We start from the raw sequence: 24,310 nt of genomic DNA, 5'->3' as shown, positions 1-24,310 counted from the left end.
TGTTAGGTTCCCAGGGTCCTCTAAAGCCCAGATGTGTTTTGAGAATTACATTTGCTGCCACTGATTGCAAATCTAGTTGTCCTGCAGTGAGAAAGCCCATCGGGGACCGTAGTCTTATACCTCCCACAGAGGAGGTTTTAATACGTTCTTGTGTCCAAAAATTCTAGATTAGGGAGGGTGTTATTACAGATACATTACCGTCTACAGAGGATTAGTTGCCTATATAATAGAACAAATATATATTATTCAAAGTTCCATAAAACTTTCATTTTGCATAGTAAATATGAATGAATAATGAACTGCATTACTTTTGTTTATGTTCTCTTTCTGTCTCTGGCTATAGAAGGTAGGTTGTAATTTGTATGGTTCATTCTGAGAATTAAGTAACTTCACTGCTACTTTCTACAAGTTAGTGCCATATAAAGAGATGGTTTACAAGGATTTGGAGGTAAATACATATCAAGGTGTAAATAATTGGGAAAGGCTTCCTTTAAAAAAGGTGGAATTATTAAGACATGTTAAATCACAGAAGGGATATTGTGTAAAGACAGTCTATAAATACGAAGTGGATTGGAAGAAAGCACAGAGGTGAGAGAGAGTTCAGAAGACTCAGAAGGAGAGTATACAGGGAGACCTGCTGCCTGCCTCTGTAAGTCAGGGGCAATCTGGAAGGGAACCTTTGGAAAGGAAGCAGTAGTGTTTGCATGTAATGAGCTACTGGAGACATTACAGCACTCTGATGAAGCAAGTGGTGTGCAATCAAGGCTGCTAGCTCAGTTGAAGTCGTGGTTTCAGGCAGCAAGCGCACCTTTCCATCTGCCTTTATCTCCAGTGGGAGGACTTGTACTGTTTGAAGTTGACCTCCAGACACCTTTGCCTGTGGCTACAAATCTGTGCATCGCTTAGAGTTTCTGTGGTTGCTGGTTCATGGGGATGTCTGTCTTTTTTTTTTTTTTTTTTTTTTTTTTTGAGATTCACTTGTTAATTTTACTCTTTTTTTAAAAAAATATATTTCATCGATCATTGTCATGTGTTTCAAATGGGAGTGGGGATGATAGTGTGGGACCCCATCAAATGAATTTACATTGCCATCTTGATGAGAATATAAGTGTTTTACATGGCCATCCTGTGTCATTCCTTCCTGTTGAAGTGGGTTCTGTCTTCCCAGTTTTTGTCAGTGGAAGAATGGGGCCTTTATTATGTTGGGTGACTTGGCCAAGATTGCACATCTATCAAATGGCACATAGAGATTTAACCTCTGGTCTGACTGTAGAACCCATTTTCTTAAGGTGCCATGCCACCTTCCATGTAAGAATTTCAATATTCTCCTGCTTCTGAAGCTGTATCTTACAGGCCATGTATACCAGTATGTGTCTATTCTTCTATAGTTCATTTATTACACACATTTATTGGATACCAGCTATGTGTCAGGCGCATTGCTAGGTGCTGGAGATGTGGGTAAGTTAGACAGAACCCCCTGCCTCATTGAGCATATGTTACATTTCATACTAACTGAAGCGTCCACTGGTAACAATGGATTTATGCCAGAGCTCCAGTAATGACTTTCTGAGTCACATAAAATTCTGAATGGCCCCTTGTAGAAGTGATACTTTGGTGGTAGCCCTTGAGGTAGCTACTTGCATAGGGGAAAAGGAGGGCTGGGATAGAAATGTAAGGTACATGATAAATGGGCTTCAAGGCCAAATAATTCACCTGACTTTGAGAACCTTTTGGATTCAGTAGTTGAGAGGCTGTTTTAATGTTACATGGAATTTGTTTTAATCAGGTATGGTAAGACAGACACACAGACATGAAAATGATTGCCATGAAGGAAGAAATTTTTATTGTACTCACAGGAGTACAACAGAAACAGGAGTCATCGCATGTTAGCAGGACTATGAAGAGAAGCCACAGAGAGCATACAGAGAGCAGGCAGGGGGGGATCTGAGGTGGGGAGCCTTTATTGTGGGAAGGAAGGAATGGGTAAGGCAAGGTAAGCAAGCTAAACAAGTTTAGGATTGGATAGTTTGGATAATTTTGGCAGGCTCTGGGCTGTAGAGGTGGTCCCTAGGTGTCCAGTACCTAATCCCCTGGTGATTTTAAGAGGAGGATAGTGTCCCAAGTGTGAGAGCCCATAAGAGGAGGTGGTTGCGGGAGTGGATTTGGGATTTGTTGGTTTGCCTGTCAGAGGCATGCAGGCAAGCCCCAGATGTCAGAGCATCAAGAATACAGAAAATAAGAAAATAGAGTTAATACAGAGATGTTGTTTTGAGTTGTCTGCCATATTGTATGCCATTAGTACAGAAATGCAGTAGTTTGGAGTTACTTATATATGGTTAAGAAAATTCTAGAATTTGATAGCAAGGTATTTCCTCACCCCCGTACCCACACCCCAATTAAAATATACATTGACAGAAGGCATTTAATTTCAAAGCTTATAAATGTTCTGGCCTCAGAATGCTGCTCATTTATCTATCTTTCAAGTAATTACAGAGTTAGCAATCACAGATGTACAGAACATTTGACTTCTAGATTCCTTATTTTTAGATTTATCCAAATTACCCCACCAGATTAAGTAAGTCCTGTTTTTTTCTTCCTAGAGACCTGAACAGTTTCTTTATAACCTGTCAAGTGTGGTGTGAGCTGGGCTAACATTTCGAGACTCTCCAGGGTCCCTGTGTGGCTTTCTTTCACCGGTCATTGGGGGTGTTGTTCTGCGAAGGTGCTCTCTCACACACATACTGCTTTGCTTACTGCTCCTTTACCTCTTTTTGCGTAATTTTACTTCTGGCCTCCTGGTTTATGCAATTCTGCTTTCAGGGACTGCCCTTTGCTCTCCTTGTCATCTGGCCCATACTTTCAGGCTCCGTTCAGACCCTCTGATTTCTTCTGGCAACTCCAGCTAGAGGTGCCCGTTTTTTTTTTCTGTGAACTTGTATAAATATGCTCCGGCTAGTTACCATTTCATTATAGCCAAGTGTTCTTAGTTTTCCCTGAAGGTGGCTGTGTCTTAGCTTCCTAATGAGACTATAAAGTTCCTGAGGCCAGCAACCATTCCATACAGTCCTTTGTATTCTCCCTCCTATGCACCCCCCGCCCCGATTTGCACCTGTTTATATTTAGTGTTGGATTAAAGCTTCTTGAAGTCGCATCTTATTTCCCATGGGGTTATTTGTGATTTTTATGTTAAAAACATTTTCCTTCCTCACCTAAATCTCTCTCTGGATAAAAGAAATAGGAAGAAGGTCTCTTTAGATCAGGCCTTGACGCTAACAAGCTGTGTGGCTTTGAGTTGGGTACTCGCCCTTTCCTTACCTGGGCTTTTTTGTATGTGATGTGAAGGAGAGGTACTGGATAGCTCTGGGGTCTCTTCCAGCCCTAACAACCCATGACACTACAGATCAGGAAGTTCACGGGTAAGTCTTTTAGCATGAAATTTAATTTCACACTTTCGTTTAGTTTTAAATATTAAATTGACTTGACTCTGACTAGCCTTTGCAGATCTAAACACCTCAGTTGCTTTTTCTCTAGGGCAACTCTATTCAATAGAACTTTCTGTGATCATGGGAAGATTCTGTATCTGTACTACCCAGTTAGGTAACCATGAGCTACATGGGCTGGTTAGTGCTTCAAATGTGGATGCTGTGACTGAAATTTTAATTATAAATAATTTCATTTGATTTAAATTTTAGAATAGCCACCTGGGGCTAGTGGCTACTGATTGGACAGAGAAGCTCAATAGTCTTCCCACAGAGCTTTGGTACGTCATTTGGAAGACTTACATCTTTTTGTTAAATGCTTGGTTAAATCCTCAGCATGTTGCACATTGTGTTGCAGGGGACTTAACTTAAGGTTTAGGGTTTTACTGAAATGGTTTCCCTGGGCTTCTCAGGCAGAGTTACCAAAGTGCCGGGGGAGATTATGCCTTTTCCTCCTCCAGTTGGAGAAGCATGGCTCCAGAGTGGTCTTATGCAAACACAAAATTGAAAAGCCACACACAGATTCATTCTACTCTTTTTACGTTTGTTTTTAGCTGAAAATAAGACTTCAAATAATGGCCAAATTAAGTACTACTTTATCTCCCCATCACACCCCCTGCCTTCCCTGCACCCACTTCTCTCCCCACAGTATCAAAAAAACACTTATGGTGTCAGTTCAGGGTATGTATGCTGTTTCTCCTTCTCCCTTCCTTTGGTGGGGGAGATTCAGGTTGGAGAGGCATGGGCACTAGAGGCAAACAATAGCAGATGAGCTACCCAGAGAATGTAGATGATCTGTGGGCTTCTTCAAGGGCAGTCAGAGGAACAGGAATATAACTATGGTCACTAGTGTTTGTTTTTTCTTTACTATTGAAGATGAAGTTGGCTTGTTTGAAATTTACTGTAGACTTCCTACCTACCATCTCCCTTCCCTTCCTGTGTGGAGGTAATGCTGGATTGGAGGCAGGACGTGCTTGTAGAGTCATGCTGGCTATAGTTATGTTTGGGAGTCATAACTGACCGGTGGTAAATCCAGGGCTGTGGTGGAAGCTGTCTTACTTTAATGGAATTCAACACTGGGTGTTCTTTATTGTTCCAACTGAGCTTATATAGATAGTGGGTTTAGCCTCTAGTTCTTTTCCTCAAAATAGGGAGAAAGGATTTTACTAGCTTTTCTGATAACAATAACACAACTAGATCCATTGTGGTGCCCAGAGTCGTGTAAAAGAAGGTGAAATGAGTGGCTGGTTTTCCCCTCTGTATAGTTACTTTGTATTTGCCATCAGTAATTGGAGCTTTCATTTTATTTCCAATACATATGGAAATTGTAACTTTTCACAGGTTAATAGCATCTCTCTACCTCAGATATTAATAATGGAGAAGAGGGGCACCTGGGTGACTCAGTCGGTTGAGCTTCCGACTTCGGCTCAGGTCATGATCTCGCGGTCTGTGAGTTTGAGCCCCATGTCGAGCTCTGTGCTGACAGCTCAGAGCCTGGAGCCTGCTTCGGATTCTGTGTCCCTCTCTCTCTGCCCCTCCCCCACTCATGCTCTGTCTCTCTCTGTCTCAGAAATAAATAAACATAAAAAAAAATAATGGAGAAGAATTTCCTGAAGAAAAACTAGAATTATGAATACAATGGGATTACAAACAGTTCTGAGATGTTTGTTTCCATTTCTCCCCTCCCTCCCACCTCACTTTCCTTCCCCCACCTTCTTGGTCCTTTCTTTTGTGGAACTGTATATCTTTTATAATTTTTTGCTGATGAAAACGAATCAGAAGCTCCTGCAGAGGTACAGTGGAAAAGCTTGGGCCAAGTCATAGACCAACACATCCAGGGCCGGTATCCAGCAGGATTCCATCACAATCCTTTTGCTTTCTTTATACAATGGCTAATGCCATTTCTTACGAGCAAATAACACAGAGCAAGACAGCACAACTGTAGTTTTGCAACTAACCAGTTTCCCCATTCCCTGCTTTCCTTTGCTTGATTCATCATTACTTATTTCAGATTGTCCAGTGTGCAAGCATACTTCAATGCTACTCCCTCCTTCTCATGTTGAGGTGAAGGACTTCCTTCCATAAACCTCTCAGGTTATTGCCTTTTATTTTTTCCACAAGGACTACTTTACTGATATTGAGTGGAGGAGGGACAAGAAGAAATAAAATTAGCAAGAAAGACAGATTCTTCTTAAATCCTTTGAATTTAAGTTCTTATTGAGGATTTCAAATATTTGGATGCTTCCATGGATTTTTTTTTCTTTTAAAAGAATGATGCCAACTTTGAATGCAGCTCCTGGGTCACTGCCATAATTCTAAATGACTGATTGGAACTGGAAAAACAAACAAACAAACAAATTCAGTATAAGTTCATGTTTCCTGGAGAACATTTTAAAAAGAACTGAGCGGATAGAGACACCCATCTCCCACCCCAAAGCTACCTGCATTCCAGCTGACAAACAAAATCAGCACCACTGGTTATCCTGACCAGAATGTCATGTCACTTTTATGACATCAGGGGTGTATTTTATTTTATTTTATTTTTTTTTTTTTTTTTTTTTTTATATGAAGTTTATTGACAAATTGGTTTCCATACAACACCCAGTGCTCATCCCAAAAGGTGCCCTCCTCAATACCCATCACCCACCCTCCCCTCCCTCCCACCCCCCATCAACCCTCAGTTTGTTCTCAGTTTTTAACATTCTCTTATGCTTTGGCTCTCTCCCACTCTATATATTTTAAATGATAATACATGTAGGTATGTGATTGTTCTGGCTTGTTAACGTTAGTCATACTTGTTTTTATTAATGTTGAGCCCTTGGTTGGGAACAGCTCCGGATGATAGCAGTATTGTTACAGCATAGTGTGATCTGCTTCACAATATTCCTTGAGGCCCCCCTGCAGGGATCACATTACAGAAGAGGCCTGGATGGCCAGTTGTGCCTTTTCTCATTTGTCTCACGTGTTGCTGGTAGTGATGCATTAGCTCAGAAATCACTCCTCAGCTCTGTGCCCTATAATGGATACTGGGGGAATAATAATTAACATACAGCCCAGGCCTTTCATTCCTATAGCCTCTGGTTATACTGGTGTCTGCTTTGAATCATGAGATGTTTATGATCTCTGCAAATGGGAAGATGCAAACAAAATATAAACATACATATAAAGTCCCTTGTGGAGATTCTTGAGGTTAAAATTTGATCATTTTATTACAGCATGGTAATAATTTGAATTGGACTGCAAGTGTCTTAAGTTGAAAGCCATTTTCAGTGGATGTTTTAACTTCTAAATTTAATATTTAAGATTACAATTTTCCTTACGCCTTGAGACTTACAGGTGAGAAACTTGGGATTGACCCAACAGGATATACTGAATTACTCAATTCACCTTGGGGAAGGGAAACTGGAGACATGTTTGTGGAAGTCTGAAATTACATTCTGGTGATTATCTGTTGCAATCCAGATGCCCTGAGTTTCCTGGCCTCTCTCACATAGTGTGCTGCTGGACTCATTGGTAACTGATACCCTCAGAAACAGGTCCCCTGGAAGGCAGCACTAGCAAATGCTTCCAAGAACCCTTTAAGGGCAGATAGTAGAAACAGCATCAGGGCTAAATATATGGAAAATTCACAATAGAACTCCAGCGTGTTGTACTTATTGTTAGAACAGCAGAAGATATATAAAGAGCTTTTTCTCTCCCTTTAGATTGATTGGAATTAATGTGTTAACATAATTTGAATGAGTTGGTTTCTTTTTTATAAATTTAGGAGAGAGTTGTACAAACACATGCTGTGAATTTTCTGTCTTGTTTTGTTTGGATATGTGGTGTGGTAGCTATTGTAGAGTGACACCTAGTGTTTGATGTGCTTGTGACACTGGACAGGTTGAAAGGGGAATCTGCCTGGAAGTGGGCCATGCACCAGCTGTTCTTGGGCATTCACTGAGTGAACTTGTTGGAGTGGCTAGTCCTGAGCCGACTGCAGGTCTTCGACACTTTCTAATTGTGTTGAGACAAGCTTTTAAAATTCTTTAAGTTTTGGGGATGGCAGAAACCACAAGGTGGCATCTCACTGAGGCTTTGTTAATTCTCTACTCATAACTTACCTCTAAACTCTTTGGAAGTGATTTTTTTTTTTTCATCTTATGAAAATATGACACAGCCAACCAGCTGTGCTGGTACCAAAATCAAAGAGACCTGAAAAGTGCAGTTTTTAGCCAGAAAATAGAATCTTATATGAACTGAAGAAAAGTATGGAGTAATTGTTTGTGACTGAGATCTCCCATGTAAGATCCTTGTGTGAAAAGAAGACTCCTTTAGAATCTGTTTTAGTGAGTGCTTCACTCAGAGCAAAACTATATATTGTGGGTAGAATTATATGCTACTTTTTTTTTTTTTTTTTTTTTTCGAGAGAGCATATAATCAGGGTTGGGGCAGAGAGAGAGAGAATCTCAAGCCAGCTCTGCGCCATCAGCATGGAGCTTGACATGGGGCTCAAACTCACAAACTGTGAGATTATGACCTGAGCCGACATCCAAAGTCAGATGCTTAACTGACTGAGCCACCCAGTGCTGCTATATGGTACTAATTTGGGGATTTGTGAAGGTCTCTGGATATTCTCTCATTAAAAGCAAAGAGTCTAGTGCAATTTGGTGTTCTTTAAAAAGATATTAGACCTTTGCATGATCTTAAACAAAGTAAAAAAAAAAAAATAACCTCTTAACAATCTATCAAGTGCCTACACTTCTAAGTTTTGAATTTGCATTTTCAGTACCCGATGAAAATGCTTTCCTATTGGTAGCTGTCTATTTTGATCAATATCAGTAATACTTTTCTTTACTCCATGGTTCTGTACATCTCATGCTGGTGCTCTTGAATACCCTCTTTTTCCTATAACTACTTCCGCCTTTGTTCAGAGTTTCAATCTTCCCTCCTACTTGAGTATCCTGGTTAACTAACTAGTCTTTTGGTCTATGATCTCTGCCCCTTGTGTCTCCCTCTCACACCTGGAATGTTGTTTGTGTAATGTAATTCTGGTTCCCTTGGCCTTTAAGATGAAGTTTGAACTCCCCTAATGTTCAAGGCCCTTCCTGATCTGGCCTCTACCTCTCTCCATTCCTTGTTACTCGCCTTACTTTTGTTCCCACTGTCAACAAAGCAGCAGGGTTTGCTTTTGTTTTTGTTTTTGTTTTTGTTTTTGTTTTTGTTTTTTCCTGCTGTTGCTTAGTCTGCCTAAAAATGCCCTCCACTGCCTGGCGTACTCCTGTGTATCCTTCAGGATTCAGTTCAAGGGTGATCTCCCTTTGGAAGTGTGCCCTGTCTGTACTCACTCCCTTGTGCACGTACTGACATCCCTGATGTTCTTGCCTTTACCCTTTAGGGCTGTCACTTTTTGAGCAGGAACAGTTTCCTATATCGCTTTATTTCTGATCCCTCACATGGTACCTGGCACAAAAGGGGCACTTAAGAATACTTACTAATGAGTCAAATAAATGTTTGATTTAGAAGGTATTTGTTTTAATTACCTGCACTGATTTGCAGTGCTTGGAGATGTTTTCGTTCTTACAAAACTTACTTTAAAAAAAATTGATTTCTTCCTAAAATCACCTTTTTTCAACCTTTTGAGTTTAAAATTTAGAAATGTTTTTTTTTGTAGGCATACCTATACAGATTTGCCTCTTTCAGCTTTGACCAGTTTTTGTTCTACAGCATTCACGTTGTTGATAATCTTTAGTCTATAATTATATGGTTTTTTTTTTTTAACCTGAGTGTTGCCAAAAGAATGTTTTAAAATCCCTCAAGTACTTGCAATTTTTTTTTAAGTTTAAACTCTTAAAGGTGGGCTTGCAGTGCATTGAGTTTGCTTGTGACTTGTGCAACTCCTACTTTGATGGTTTTATTCACATGGCTTAGAAAAATAACTTTTAGTAAATTTTCATGAATGTTAGAATCTATGAAGTGATTCTACAGACTTGCCTCTCTGCATCTATCTATGAAACAACTCTTAACTATATTCAAAGATGTTGTATTGCACTGTATTGCCTGTTATATCTTACAAAGATAGAGTGCATTAAAATCTCCTATTATAAGTGTATTAAATATCTCAGTTTCTGCATTTGTTTTATTTTCATGCTATGTTATTGGTTGCATAAAGGTTCATATTATCCTTAAATTGTGAATTACACTTTTAATCTATTTGAAATGATTCCCTTTGTCCCCCTTAAAGCCTTTTCACTTGATATTGATACTGCTTTGCTGTGTGTTTGTACCTATGCATGCCTGATATGTTGTTTTTTGTATTTTATTCTTAATCTTTCTGTGTTTGAAAGCCAGTTCTGATTGACTTGGTCTTTGGTAGAGGAATTTAACCTGTTTGTATTTATGATATTTTTGTGTGTGTGATAATCAGCATTTTTGGTTTTTCTTCTACTTTTGTTTTTTGGGAAAGAGGTCACTTTCACTTCATGGAATATACTTTGTGATTATAAAATATACTTTCTATTTTCTGTCATCCAATAATTAAATTTTTTTTTTCAATGTTTATTTATTTTTGGGACAGAGAGAGACAGAGCATGAACGGGGGAGGGGCAGAGAGAGAGGGAGACACAGAATCGGAAACAGGCTCCAGGCTCCGAGCCATCAGCCCAGAGCCCGACGCGGGGCTCGAACTCACGGACCGCGAGATCGTGACCTGGCAGAAGTCGGACGCTTAACCGACTGCGCCACCCAGGCGCCCCTGTCATTCCAATAATTATCCTTAAATTAATAAAATAGTATTAAAACTTTCTTTCTTGTAATTATTCATATTAATAAAAAAAAACAGTATTTGATGATAGCCCCCTGCTTTTACTTTAACCACATATATCTTTTGTACTTCTCACTTATCAGCTATTTTAAGTATTTTGTATCCAGATTTTTTATATATAATATTTTTAGAATGTTATTTCTCTTATGTTAATCATTTTGAGGATTTACTCTACTTTTCATAACCATATTAACTCCAATTATATAAATATAGCTCACTGTCACAGTGTTTATACCCCTGCATCTTTGTTTTTGGATTGTTTAATCTCTGTATTTGCTGGAATGTGAATTTTCTAGAATGTGAATTTTCTTAGTAAGTTGAAGAGGGGATATGCAGCTGGTATACTTCCAGCTCTATAATATTTTTTCTTCTAGCTTCAAACATATATAGCTGTATATATACTTTCCAAATTGTACTCTTTTTCTTCCTCAAAACTCTGGATTTGTTTGCTTTTTAAAATAGCTATAGTTTGTTTACTCTAATTATCTTTACCGTGGCACCTGGTCTACTTTGGGGCTTCTGTTCTCTATATGGGTGTATATTCTGGGGTGCATTCTACTTGCTTTGGCCTACAATGAGCCATGGACTGCACTGTCTTCTGGAGTTAATGTTGCAGAGAAAAAGACTGAGATTAGCCCAACTTTTGTTCCTCTGTGGATATTCTGATTTTTTGGATTTGTGTAGGAATTTTAGTTATATATTGAATTTACAACTTTAAATGTGCTCTGTCTAGCTGTTTCTCCCTGTTCAACCTATTTAGTTCCTGGGAGGCCTTGTGATACACAGGGTTGCAGTGGGGGTCTCTGTGGCAGACTCTAGATTCATGCTTTCCGTATTTTCATCTTCATGTAATATTTCCTCATTTCAGAATGTTACTTATTTGTGTGTCATCGTTTTCTTTATTTTCCTAGGTCTTAAAAAAAAATTCAGGGTCCTCTTGGATCTTTTAAGAACATGACTCAGAAATTCTAAAAAAAATTACCCTGTTTCAGAAAATCTCTTTCAGAAGGAGGAGTTTCCATATTTCTGTAGGATGGTCTCCTCCTTCGTTGCATATTCTGGTGTGTTCTGCCCTCACAGGAGGGGCACCACCTCCATCCCACATGATTCCGTGCAGGTTCATCTGTGCTTTAAGCAGCAATTCCTCTAAGTGTTTTGCTTGTTAGATAGGCTCCTTTACCCTTTCTGGGTTTTAATTGCTTAATGCGGTTTTCAACATTTTAATATTGGTTGAATTCTAAAATACAGGAGAGAGAAATTAGATGTCCCTCCCTTTTTATTACATCCCATATTTCCTTCAGGGGTCTTTGTCTTGTATTTTAGTCTCTCTTTTGAAATATTTTTATTCATTTTCTCCTTAGCTGAGAAAAGTATTGCCTCTCAAGTGATGACCTAATCAAGCATTAAGGTTTCCTATAATGTTTGGAAACACAATTCCATGCTTTGTTATATTTTTTTCTTAATTAAAAAAAATTTTAACGTTTATTTATTTTTGAGAAAGAGAGACGGACAGAGCATCATCAGGGGAGGGGCAGAGAGAGAGGGAAACACAGAATCCGAAGCAGGCTTCAGGCTCTGAGCTGTCAGCACAGAACTTGACATGGGGCTCGAACCCATGAACTGTGAGGTCATGACCTGAGTGGAAGTTAGATGCTCAACCAACTGAGCCAATCAGGCACCCTTTACATTTTTTTTTTAATGTTTATTTATTTTTGAGAGAGAGAGAGAGAGAGAGAGCAGGAGAGGGGCAGAGAGGGAGAAACAGAATCCGAAACAGGCTGCAGGCTCTGAGCTGTCAGCGCAGAGCCCGACACAGAGCTTCAAACTGACCAACTGCGAGATCATAACCTGAGCCAAAGTCAGATGCTTAACCATCTGAGCCACCCAAGCTCCCCCCATGCTTTCTTGTCTTTATCAAGTGCCTACTTGTGAGGTTCTGTGTTTCTACTGTGTTAGAGTATGAGCACCTTCCTTAAACTAGAACATTTCCTTGTGTCTGCCTGTACACATGAACTAAAATTAGAATTCCCGTTGTCTTGCTCTTTTTTAATTTTTCACTCATCCCTCTCTTTGTGCATGCAGTGCTTATTAGGAAACATGACATGCCAAGTGCTGTTCTTGAGGTTGGGGATACAAGATGGCTAATAGAGGGTCCCTTCTAGCAAGGAATCTAGCACTGAATGGTAGGGTAGGTCCTGTGTTTGTCTAACTGGGAAGCATGCTGGTGAGGGGTGTGGTGAGAGATATGGTTAATGTGGGCCCTTTTGAAGAGGTGATGGTTCACTTCAGTTTTAAAGACTGAAGAGGATGTAACAAGATGGAACTGTGCTTTCCTTGCTCAGTAACAGCATGGCTAGTGATTAGGTAGATAGCGTACTGTTCTGGAAGGGATTGCCATAGAAGGAGAAGGAGAAGGGATTGCTAAAGAAAGCTAACAATGTAGCTATCTTATATTTAACATTATGCAGTTCCTTATTTTAGCTCATTTCTCTTAAATTTTAGTTCTGAAACAAGTGTTGACACCCAGAGATCAATGTACATATTTTATCTACACCAGAAAGCTGTCATTGTCAGTAAGAGATGCATGGCTAGGCCCATGACAGCTGAAGAATAAGTTGTCCTCCCTGTAGGTCTACCTGGAAGTGACCATGCCACCAGCCTCCTCCTCCCCCTCCCATGGGTCCTTCTGAAACCGGACTGTCCTTGTAGCCTGGGCCTCCATGGTATTTCCATTAAACTCACCTGCCCAGATGTCAGAAGTTTTCTTCTCATTTATTACTCAAAAGATCAAGGAACTAAGACTTATGTTCTTTTAGATAAAACTCCCTATTTTTTCCATAGTTAACACTTCTTTTACCTTGCACCCTTGTGTCATGTGGCTAGTTTCAGGGAGAGTTGCAGCTCGTGTTCCCTACTTCTGGACATAACAGGTTTAGTTGGTCATTGTTTTGGTAGATTACCTCACGTGAGTTAGGATGTTATCTTGTCCTCATTCTTCACCGCCCTACCTTTCTAAGTGGAATTGAAATCAAGTGTGAATCTACTGGGATATGTTGCAATCATCTGGTAATAATTTGGGGAAAAAATGTTTCCCATACAAATTAAATGAAGATCAGCAGTTTTAAAGTATACTATAGCATCCTGTATGAACTCCAGCTTACATTTCGCATTATTCCTGGTCATGCAGTAGGTTCTGAAGAAAAAAGAACTATGGATAATCAGTTAAAAGAATGACAGATTCCCTGATGTGCTGATCAGTAGTAATACCTAATTTTGATTTCAAGTGTGCTATAATGGATTACCATATAGATGCAGCTGAGCACTGAGCATTAAACAGAGTCATGTGTTTTTCAGAAAAGTAATATTTATTCACACTGTGTGGCTTTCTTGAAATTTTTTTTTATTTTACTCTCCAGTGAAACTACAAACAAGATGTCAATAGCTTATGTGGCATTCACAGTAGTGTAGCTTAGAATATCAGCTGCAGTAGAAATGCCATAATTGCCTCAGTAAAGGTAGGCTTCATCTGGTACTTTCTGAGGGACAGGCTTAGCATTTAGACACAGATGGTCACGTGGGGCTTTATTTTTATTGACTTCAGAGACTTTAATGCATAAAAAATGGTCCTGGCAATATATGGGTACAAAAAGAAGCATCAGTGTAGGTGATGTTTCAACCTTTGAGTGGTTGTGTAAGATTCTGTCCATTTTGGAATGTTTTTAGTAGCTCAGATTGGGGCATGGTGTTTCATATCCGAACCTTACTGAGTTTATTTTTGAGTGTCTTTAAAGTCCATCCATTTTACAAATCTGAAAACTTTTATCCAGAAGTGGTGATGATGATAGACCTGACCTCAGAACAAGTTGGAGACTACTAGTGGCCTACTGACAGTATCCAACCATCTAGATACACATCATCCCACTGCATTTTTTATTTTCTTTATAGTAAAAAGACATTTTTCTCTATTGCACAGTAAGAAAAGAAACTTAAGGAGATAGGGTAAGTATTTTGGAAAGCTGAAAAGCGTGATTCAGTGCTGAATTTCCTGACTAAAAGTAAAGGTCTGAAGAACAGGCATGCCAAGCATTTGTATAGCCCAATATAAGATCTATCCTGAATCTGTGGAGTAATTTTCTCAGCATCTTCTATACGATGTTTTGAAATCAAGTGGCAGAATGGGATCAGAAGATGATCTCAGAATGCAGCCAGGGCGCCCAGTACCCTTGGCAGAGAATGCACGAGGAAGTAGGACACTGAGTCCTTGCTGTGCCATTCCCTCAGGAAGAGTGAGCTACACAGGAGGAGGCAGAACAAGGACAGGAAGCACTCAATGGACCGAGGCTTTGGTCTATGTGCGGCAGCAGCCCATTGACGAGAAACAATGCCAGCAGACAGGATGCCCCTGAAATAGGGTTCACTACTCTTAGTACTTCAGCCTCTTAATATGATGAGAATATTCTAATTAATAATTGGAAGATTATTGTGGCTGACAGAGTGATGTGCAGCTCACATCGCCCTTCAAGAAAGAATATGCTACCTAGCTGCAAGGAGTAGGGCCAGCTGGCAGCCCGAGGCTGTAAGTGCCTTCAGCTCTCCAACTACAGTCGCTCTCTTCTCATCGTGATGCCCAGCCAGTGACGGAGCAAGGTGGTGGTACAAGGACCTCGCCATTTTCAGGCACACATGGCCCCTCTAATGTGCCATCTTTGCTCTGGAGCTTCTGCTAGGCTGGCAGATACTTTCAGCTCTGTATGGTGGTCTGAGGCTCCCTGCCCCCTTCTACTGCTTCATTTCCCTTGCACAGATGTTACTTTTCCAGTAAACCAGGGCACTGCTAACTCCACCACAGCATTCATCTCCCAGAGAACTCCACCTGCAACGAGTGTTATTCATCTGTTATCAAACATGCTGAATTAGCCTTTGTAATACATTTTTTTAAACTTTTTTTCAATGTTTATTATTTTTGAGAGAGACAGAGACAGAAGATGAGTGGGGGGAGGGCAGAGAGAGAGGGAGACACAGAATCCGAAGCAGGCTTCAGGCTCCGAACTGTTAGCACAGAGCCTGACGCAAGGCTTGAACTCACAAACCATGAGATCATGACCTGAGCCGAAGTTGGGACACTTAACTGACTGAGCCACCCAGACACCCCTGTAATACATTTTTTTAGTGAAGGGAAAGTTTGAGTTTGAACCGTAAAACTAAGATGTAAATGGAGGCCTTCTTTCTCTCTTCCGTCTGGAGACTTGTAGCCCATCCCCAGGTCGTGCTTTTTCTGGGCTATAGAGCTGCTCTTTTGGGTTGGCAATAGACTGCTGAGACCCTGATCTTTATTTTCAGATCCAGAGTTGTTGATTTTCTCACACAAACCTCTTTGCTTGTGATGTTTTCCTATAACTTGTAGACAGCTCTCTGGGTTCTCACTCCTGTCTGTGGCCTTGTCTGTAGCTCCTGGGCATGTTCAGGTTTACATTTTGTTGGTAGGACAGTGTTTGCATGGGTTCTTTTAAAATATTCCATAGAGAACTGATATATTTACTTCTGATTCCCTTTTAATATAGTGGATCTTAACAGATAACCCAGTTGATACTACTTACTTCCTTTTGTGTATTATTCATCTTATACACACGTTGATATATATTGCAAGGGGAAGACCTGCTTTGATTTTTTTCCCCCCAAAGAGCCATTTACTTGCCTTTGCGCAATGTATAGATTGATCCATCCTGCCTGGTGTTTGGTGTCTGGCTGACGAAGGTTATGGGTTCTTCGAGCAACAGATAACGTTGAGTTTACTTGGTTTGATACTGAGGTTATTTTGTTAGGTGGCAATCAGTTTCTTATATTTTCCATCATCCTTAACTTTTTCTAACTAGTTGTGCATATAAATAGTCATAAGTATTTTTAATCTTTAAAATAAATAAATGTGCAAACACTTGGCACATGAAAAATTTCTTTTTTGACCTGTGCACACATGTCTCTAGCTTCTGCTGTACCTTCTTCATCTTTACTGTCTTCAGAGAGCTTCAATGCACTGATGTCTCTAGGGTCTCATCTTCTGTCATTTTAAGCCCTCTCAGAGGGACCTTACACATACATATCTTCAGCTGTTGCCTATATTCTGTTACCATCCAAGTCCTGCTTCTGCCTTCCAGACCCATATATATCTAATTGCCTAGAACATCTCCTCTAAGAAGTCTGTTGACACCTCCAATTCCAGGATGTCCAGAACCAAATTGGACATGTTTCAATTCTGGGATTCCTTCGGGATTTGATGTCTTAGATAGGGGTATTGCCATACTGAGCCACTAGGAAATCCTTCTTGAGTACTCCATTCACCACAACTACTCTGACTGCCAGCTCAACAGTTTTACCTTCAAATATCATTATTATATGCATCCCCTCTTTACCGTGCCGAGCTTTGTCCAGGCTATTTCATTCCTTCTCTGAAATGCTACCATTGCCTCTTCATTGATGTCTCTGCCTCTCGTCTCAGTCATCTTAAATCCACCCCCCCCCAGCTGGAACTTGTTCAGGGACTGAACCTATTCAGTGCTTCATGAGATCATGGCCTCACCTATCCAGTTCCTTCTCCTCCCATCCTCATCTACCTACTAACCAAGTAGACCCTCTAACTGCTGCTGTTCTTTTCAGGTATCAAGCTGTTTTTGCCTCTTAGCCTTCACACATGCTCTTCCTTCTATTCCTGTTCTCCACTAGGCTAATTTAATTAATCCTACAAGTCTCAGCTCAAGCATCCTCTTTTTCTGGAACCATTCTGTGAAGGTTCTGAGATGAGGTGCTTTCCCCCTCACCTCTACACCTCCTCATACAAACTCCTATTGGGCTTTTTTCTTTTCCTCTTGAATGATATTTTCTTTATCATCTCTCTTGCCCACTAATCACAAAACCCTTAGAAGGAAGAACTAAGTATTTTATGAATATGAACTTATTTTTGCATTTCAGACACCAAGCTTGGTATCAAGTGCGTAGATATTTTTCACTAAATGGGATTTGATTGTCCATTGTGTGTGTGTGTGTGTGTGTGTGTAAGTGTGTTTGGGAGTATGTCTGCATTAATACAGAATAAAACAGGATATAGGATACACTTTAGAGTTATGCACTTAAGAAATACAAAGTCAACATGTTCTAGAGGAAGTCAAAAGTGGAAATGTAGGAGAGAGCTCGTGTCAGTGATTGTCAGCCATGTGGTCAGCCACATATAGCTTTTAATATATATAATCAGAAATGGTCTTCGATATAGTTTTATAGCATTTTCATCCGTGTAGATGTGTGGTATGAAGAATTTGTAAGAAATACCATAACTAAATATATTTATATTTTTTTATTTATGTTTGTCAGAGTTTGAAGAATTCTTTTAAATCATACAGCTTTTATTCTTTGAGTTTTCTTTACTAAGTTCAGGGTTTAAAAAATGCCCATACATTTTAACATAAATATCGGTCATCAGTCAATGACATATAAGGAGTACAAAGGTACATTTTATGTTAACGTGAACAAAGGGACAAAGCAAAGGTCAGGATGACCTGTAAAACTCATGGTTTTACAAATAAAATGAATGCAGAATTCTTCAACTGAGTATTTATTGAGCACATGCTGTGTGCCAGCCATGCTCTAGGTGCTGGGTATACTTAAGAGGAAAAGACAGAGGCGTTCTTGCGCTTGCAGGGCTTACAGTCTGGTAGAAGAAATACTGCCTTCAAATGAGTGAACTTGAAGAAGACTTCAGTGAGGGATGAGGACTATGAAGAGGACAGAACGGGCAGTAGAGAAAGCATCAGAGCAGTGGGGAGGGAGCCAGGCTCTTCTAGAAGGAACGCCCAGAAAAACCTCTATGGGGAGGTGACGCTTGCAGTGAGAGCCGGATGGTGAGGCGGTGCCATCAGTGCCAGGCTGTGGGTGGAAAAGCATCCAGGCCGAGTGTGAAGTCTGTGCCATTTGGAATCACCTGCGTTTGATGCAAGTTTACCTGTTGTGCCTTTTCTCAGTAGACGTTCTTATACATTTACTGTCGTCACCTGAGAACGAATGATGTGATACATGTATGTTATTGACCCACTTGGAAAGTTAAGATAAGAAAACGAAACAAAACAAAACCCCAGGCAGGTTTAGATGGAGGAGGCAGTTTATTAGCTGCCTGGAAATACACTTATTCGGGAGATCTGGATATAAATTTTTTACCTTCGTCTTTTAAAATGTTAGAATATTAGCTTAGATAACCTAGAAAGAAGATTTTTCATGATAAAATAGTGATATCTTTCAATAACAAGAAAATGTTTTGACTGTTTTTTTTAATTTCTACATTTCTTAAAAAGGTGGTTGCAAATAAAGTACCAGGAATCTTATGATCCAACGTAACTTGCCAAAACTTACTTTACAGTGGGGAAAAAAGAAAAAGGTCCTTTGGGGTTTGGGGAGGGATTTGCTTTTATTAGCCAAATACTCTTGTGTGTCATAAATTCATTCTTTATCGTACCTTCCAGTGTTTGGGGCGAAGGAGGTGGAAGTCCTGTCTGCAATCTGAAACTTACTCTTAGCTATTAATTTCAAGAAATTCTTGGCAGCAATTTCATTTTGTTATTTCACTGAATGAATGTTCAAGGTCTTCTCTTCTTTGTTGTTCATATTTCTTCCCAACTCTGGTCTGTATCCAGAGACTAGTAATGATAATGCAAACGGGAAATTGAAGGCCAAAAAGCAGAAACCTGGGGCATCTAGCATTTGAGAAATTATTCTTTTAATTCTTAAGCAATGGCTATGATTTAATTAAGATAAAATTATCATTTTAGGTTTTTTTCCCCCCTTCTTTTCCTTGTTTTCTTTTAGGAAGAATTAAACTTGGGACAGTGATGTCTTTAAGGTACTCAGGTAAAGAAGGTTGCCTGGGGCAAGTAAGACACTGTCCCATGGGCTACAGGGTCAGGTGTGCTATTTACATTATTATAAATCATTTGTTTTCTTTCTGTTTTCTTTTCTGAACTATGTATATACTTTTCACACATAGTACTATCATGAAATGTGTAGTTTATGTTCTCTTTATCTTACCAGTTTTTAAATTTGTTTTATAGAAAATACTGCAGTTTCTACCTGAACGAATTTTCTTTCGATGGCATTACCAGAGTATAGGTAAGAACAATTTAAAGATTTTTAGTCATATGGATTTTTTTCCAGTCAAATTTTTAGTAATGTTTTATATAACTAGCACCATCAAGATTAGGTTATAACAAAGAATGCTAACAAGGATATGTTGGTTAAAAGCAAGACAAGTCCACTCTGGACTTTGGAGGAAAATATAATATCTATCCCTGCTCTAAAAGTGCTATTTAAAAAGAATGGTTCATAGATCTGTAGCATCAGCCTCACCTGAGAGCTTATTAGAAAATGCAGAATGTCAGGCCCCAGCCAGACCTACCAATCACAGTCAGCATTTTTTTTTTTTTAATGTTTATTTACTTTTGAGAGAGAGAGAGCACAAGTGAGGAAAGGGCAGAGAGAGAGGGAGACAGAGGATCCTGACAGCAGAGTCTGATGCGGGGCTTGAACCCACAAACTGTGAGATCATGACCGAAGCCAAAGTCAACACTCAACCAGGTCTCAAGACAGTCTGCAGTCTGTAACAAGAGCCCAAGGGGATTCCTATGGATAAAAATTGTTTGAGAAACATTTGATCTGGAGGATTTTTCTTAAGTGACTTCATTTTTTTCTTACAAAAATATCTTGTTCTTCATGACTTTATCATTGATCAGAGCTATTGTGTTTGAATACGTTAGTGTGTGGCAGCAGGAGGGAACTTGCAATATAGCCAAGTTACCACGGCTGCCCTTTCTGTGCAGCTCTTGACATCAAACATTTCCTCTCAACTTAATATTCATGGCACAGCTGGCATAATTTGTGATATTGATGGTGAACCTTTCTGTTTAAAGAGTATCTGGTTTGGTCTGTCTGCCTTAGAAGACTTACAGTTGCTATAATTTTTATACCTTGCCAGATGATCATATTTGTGGAGAGCATAACCTCATAATGGCATCCTACTATCTGATCATTCATTCATTCAAATATTTATTGAGGGAGAAACAAAGTTATGAGGCTGAAACAAAGAATATGTCACCATCCTTGTATTGTGTAAGCTGATTGCCTGGGGTGAGGGGTAGGTGAGAATAAAATAATTATAGTATAACTGTCACTATGAAAAGTATACTGGTAGCAACAAAGAAAGTTGAACAATTCTATTCAGAAGACCTGAGGAAGTCTCCAAGAAAGGTAAATCTCCACCTGAGCCTTGAAATATGAGTGCAGAAAGGGTTTTTTAGATGAGAGATCAATGTGTGAAAGACACAGGACCTGAAAGAACATGGCATGTTCGATGGATATTTCAAAATTCAGAATCCCAAATTTAATTTAGTACTATTTATGTGAAAAATTTTACTGGCCCTTATATAAACTGAACTGTTTAGTAAAGTATATATAATAAATACATCTACTGAACTGAATGATTAAATCCTCACTTTAAGGTAGTGCCTTGGTCTTTAAATCTTTCTCAAACACACAAAGAAGATTTTCCTTTACATTATAGAGTTATTGATAGCATTTCTGTTAATTGATACTTCAACCTTGTGTATTTGAAGTAAAAACTTAAAAATCAAATGCTAAGTACAATCTGAAGAGATACCACAAGGACTTGTAGTGCTCCATGGTGTAGTGGGAATGGATGAAAATGAGAAATAACATGCGGTATGTTTTATCTGTGCTAGATATAATCCTTCCATTTTGTTCATATCTTATAGGAAAACCACACTTGTTTTCTTCAGATAGTACTTTAAAATGTCTGGAGATTAATAGCCCCTCCTCAGCCTGAATGAGCTTACTAGAACTAGGTGTAGAAATTCATTTGCCATTTGTGTTGTGCAACTTTATGCGCCTCATGGGTGGTGTGATGTTACCTTAATTCTGGCTGCTGTTACCACATGGACTGGTTAAAATTGTGGGTACAAGTAGCTTTTTACCCAGTTTAATAGCATCTGACCATGAACAGTGACTCTTGGACTGGGATTGCAGAGGAATAGTCCTTTTGAACCAGCATAAGAGCAGGTGTTGTTTACCTCGTTAGTATGTAGAATAAGCTAGTTTATCTAGTGTATAGAATGAGTTATATTTCAGAATGCTGAAATATGGGCATTTGCATATAAAATCATCCTGTACTGATGTATGACAGACACTAACACAATGTTGATGTCTATAGGTAACACCCCAGGGACTGGGCACCGCCCTGTAACCAAGAGGATTCTTATTTCTGTAGCCTAAGATATGAATATTCAGCAACAGTGGCATAACTAAATCCAAAAGAGCCTCAGTCAGGTTAGTCAGGAGTTGCCACCAGATGAGTTCAGATTCAAGTCAGGTCCTGTCCACTAGTGAATTGCACACAAAAAGCGTTAGTTTTCATAGCTTTCTGGATTTTGAAATTGCCAATAAGGGATTGTGGATTTGTAACTTTACATTTTTTGACATACCTCACTCTCTTGCATTCTTTTCAGTTTATTCGGATTTGTTAAAACGGTTATCATTTGTCACTGAAGGTCTTGACGAAGTTAGTTGTAAAAACTAAGTAAATATTAAGGAAGCACCAGATTTCAGAGGAAAGGAACGTGTCTTAAATATTTCCGTAGCATTGGTATCTTCTTGAGTTCTGCAAAACCTCTTGAGTCAAGGAGAGGAAGCTTTTCACTAGTCAGTGCCAGACATTCTAGGTATCTAATAGTTCTTATTTTAGATCTTTTACATTCTAGATATCTAGTATTTCTTACTAATATGAAGAACACTACTGTATAAACTTTGTAATAAAATGTTACTGTGGTTGGTAGTGGCCAAGGTTCTCTGAAATACTGGGTTAGGATCTTAAAGCTGGGTTTGCACACCACTGATTCAGTATGTTTCCTGCCCCACACTACAAATAGTGTCACCAAGTATAGAAACCTAAAATAAGAGCAACTCCTACATTCTGCAAGTCTGAAAAGTTCTCAGACCTACCGGATAGCCAGGTTTTATCCTGGGAAGGAAGAAATTAATTTGAAATACCACCTGACACATTGTTTGAAGTCAGTTTCCTATCATGCCATTTTGTTTTGTCTATAGTGAAGAGAGACATTTCATTTCTCTCAAAATTGTTTTTAAGTTTTATTTTATTTATTTATTTTTATTAGAGAGAGCAGGAGAGAGGGGGCAGAGGGAAGGTAAGAGAGAGGGAGAGAGAATCTCAAGCAGGCTTGACACTTAGCACAGAGCCCGACACAGAGCTCGAATCCCATGATTCATGAACTATGGTATATGCTAACCTGCTACTTAACTGTTTATAAATTTCCACTACTGATTACAAATGGGAAAATTTTCCTGAAGTCATTTTATTTTGTTTTTTTTTCCTAGTAATATTTATTTTTATTTTTTTTAAATTTTTTTAATTTTATTTTTTTATTTTTTTAAATTTATATCCAAATTAGTTAGCATATAGTGAAACAATGCTTTCAGGAGTAGATTCCTTAATGCCTCTTACCCATTTAGCCCATCCCCTCTCCCACAGTCCCTCCATTTTAGTTCAGTTAATCACGATGGACAAGGGTGGCCACTCGAAGCCTTATCTCTGTGTGATAATGAGAGGTCACAGGATGTGAGGAGATGACCAAGAATGGCACAATAGTAAACCAAGGATATTTGGTGCAGGGGCAGGCTGTGGCCCCTTTTCATGTGCCCAAGCATCATTAGTATAGGACTGAAGTTATATGTGTGTTTCCTTTAAGAGGGTTTACAGTTCATGAGCCTCTAGAAAGCAAATCCTGTCCCACTCAGTGTACAGTGCTATGCCTGTACGCAGTAAAAGTTTGCTGAGGGGTGGGAAGAAATATTTTTTACTAGAGATGTTTTATATAAAAAATTCTCCAAATAAATAGCTCTTGGGCTTAAAAGAGTAGGTTCAATTAATGGAAAATTCACATAGTACCTCATATGTGTTTTTTATAAATGAGTGATTATTAATCTAGTTTGCTCAACTAGGTTCTTCTTATATATAATATAAAAACCAATGCAGATTTGCATTGGTCATAAAAACTGCAGATTTGCTTGTGACTTTTTAAGAGTATCCCCCTGGCTTTATGCCTTGGGCTTCACAGTGGTCTGACAGTGCTTAGGATGTGAACACAACCTCTGAGCAGCCTTATTTCTCAAAGTTTCTACAGCTCACTGGGCTCTAACTACTCCTCCGGATGCTGAGTCTGACAACCCTCCCTGGGTCCATCATAGGCCACACCACAGCTGCCTCTTCCCTAGGGAACAGGGTGTCCCATGCACTTTACACTAGGACTTCCTCAGAGGTGCATTGCAGCCAGGCTGAGCTACAGGGACCTTGCATGCCTCCATGTCCATCAGGGAATGGCTGAGCCTCATGCCCCCTCAGCCCACTTGGTGTCTTCCCAGGGTCCTCTCTGGCATGCTTTCATCATCATTGCCCTGCATTTCTTGCTCTCCTTCCCACTTTGGACATGGCCCTCTGGAAATCCTCTTGGGTTAAGCCACAGCCCTAGAGGCTCAGCCTCATTGTTTCACCTCCTCAGCTATCTAATACCTGGCTTTTCTCTCAGGCTTCTCTGTCTCCCTCAGAGCTGTGGGGGTGAGATCGTGGTCTTTCTTTTCTCCAAGACCCATTCTAGACCTCATCCACTGCCCCCTCTGTGGAAACCTCTCTTTCCTCAACTGTACCTTGTCCCTCCTCATTGCCACCATGTCTTCTGATCTCCTGCTTACTTGCCTTTTTTTTTTTAATGGCTTAGCTATTTACCCATCAGCTCCTTGACCCCCTCACCCTTTGTGGCTTCCTGACTTTATCTTCTGGACACTTGTCATTATGCAGATTTGTATCTGAGAAAAACCTGTGTCCTCCCAATTTTTCACTTCGTCACTCCCAAGCCACCTGCTCTGTTTTTTCCTTTTTTACAAAGCTGGTCTTTTTTGGGAGTATAATTGA

General features: G+C 39.6%; 1 protein-coding gene across 3 annotated transcripts in view; it reads left to right on the top strand.

The window, feature by feature from the left end:
- RALGAPA2 (Ral GTPase activating protein catalytic subunit alpha 2) overlaps positions 1 to 24,310 on the top strand; it is a 324,646-nt gene that overhangs the window by 38,736 nt on the left and 261,600 nt on the right. For all 3 annotated transcript variants that reach the window (XM_030310205.1, XM_030310203.1, XM_030310204.1), the window contains exon 4: positions 19,368 to 19,425. In XM_030310205.1, coding sequence (XP_030166065.1) covers positions 19,368 to 19,425 — 58 coding nt within the window. The remainder of the gene's footprint in view (positions 1 to 19,367; positions 19,426 to 24,310) is intronic.

This window comes from Lynx canadensis, chromosome A3, assembly GCF_007474595.2.
Source record: "Lynx canadensis isolate LIC74 chromosome A3, mLynCan4.pri.v2, whole genome shotgun sequence".
In the NCBI taxonomy this organism is placed as follows: Eukaryota; Metazoa; Chordata; class Mammalia; order Carnivora; family Felidae; genus Lynx; species Lynx canadensis.
Note: the sequence above shows the minus strand (reverse complement) of the source record. Positions and strands in the feature narration are given on the sequence as shown.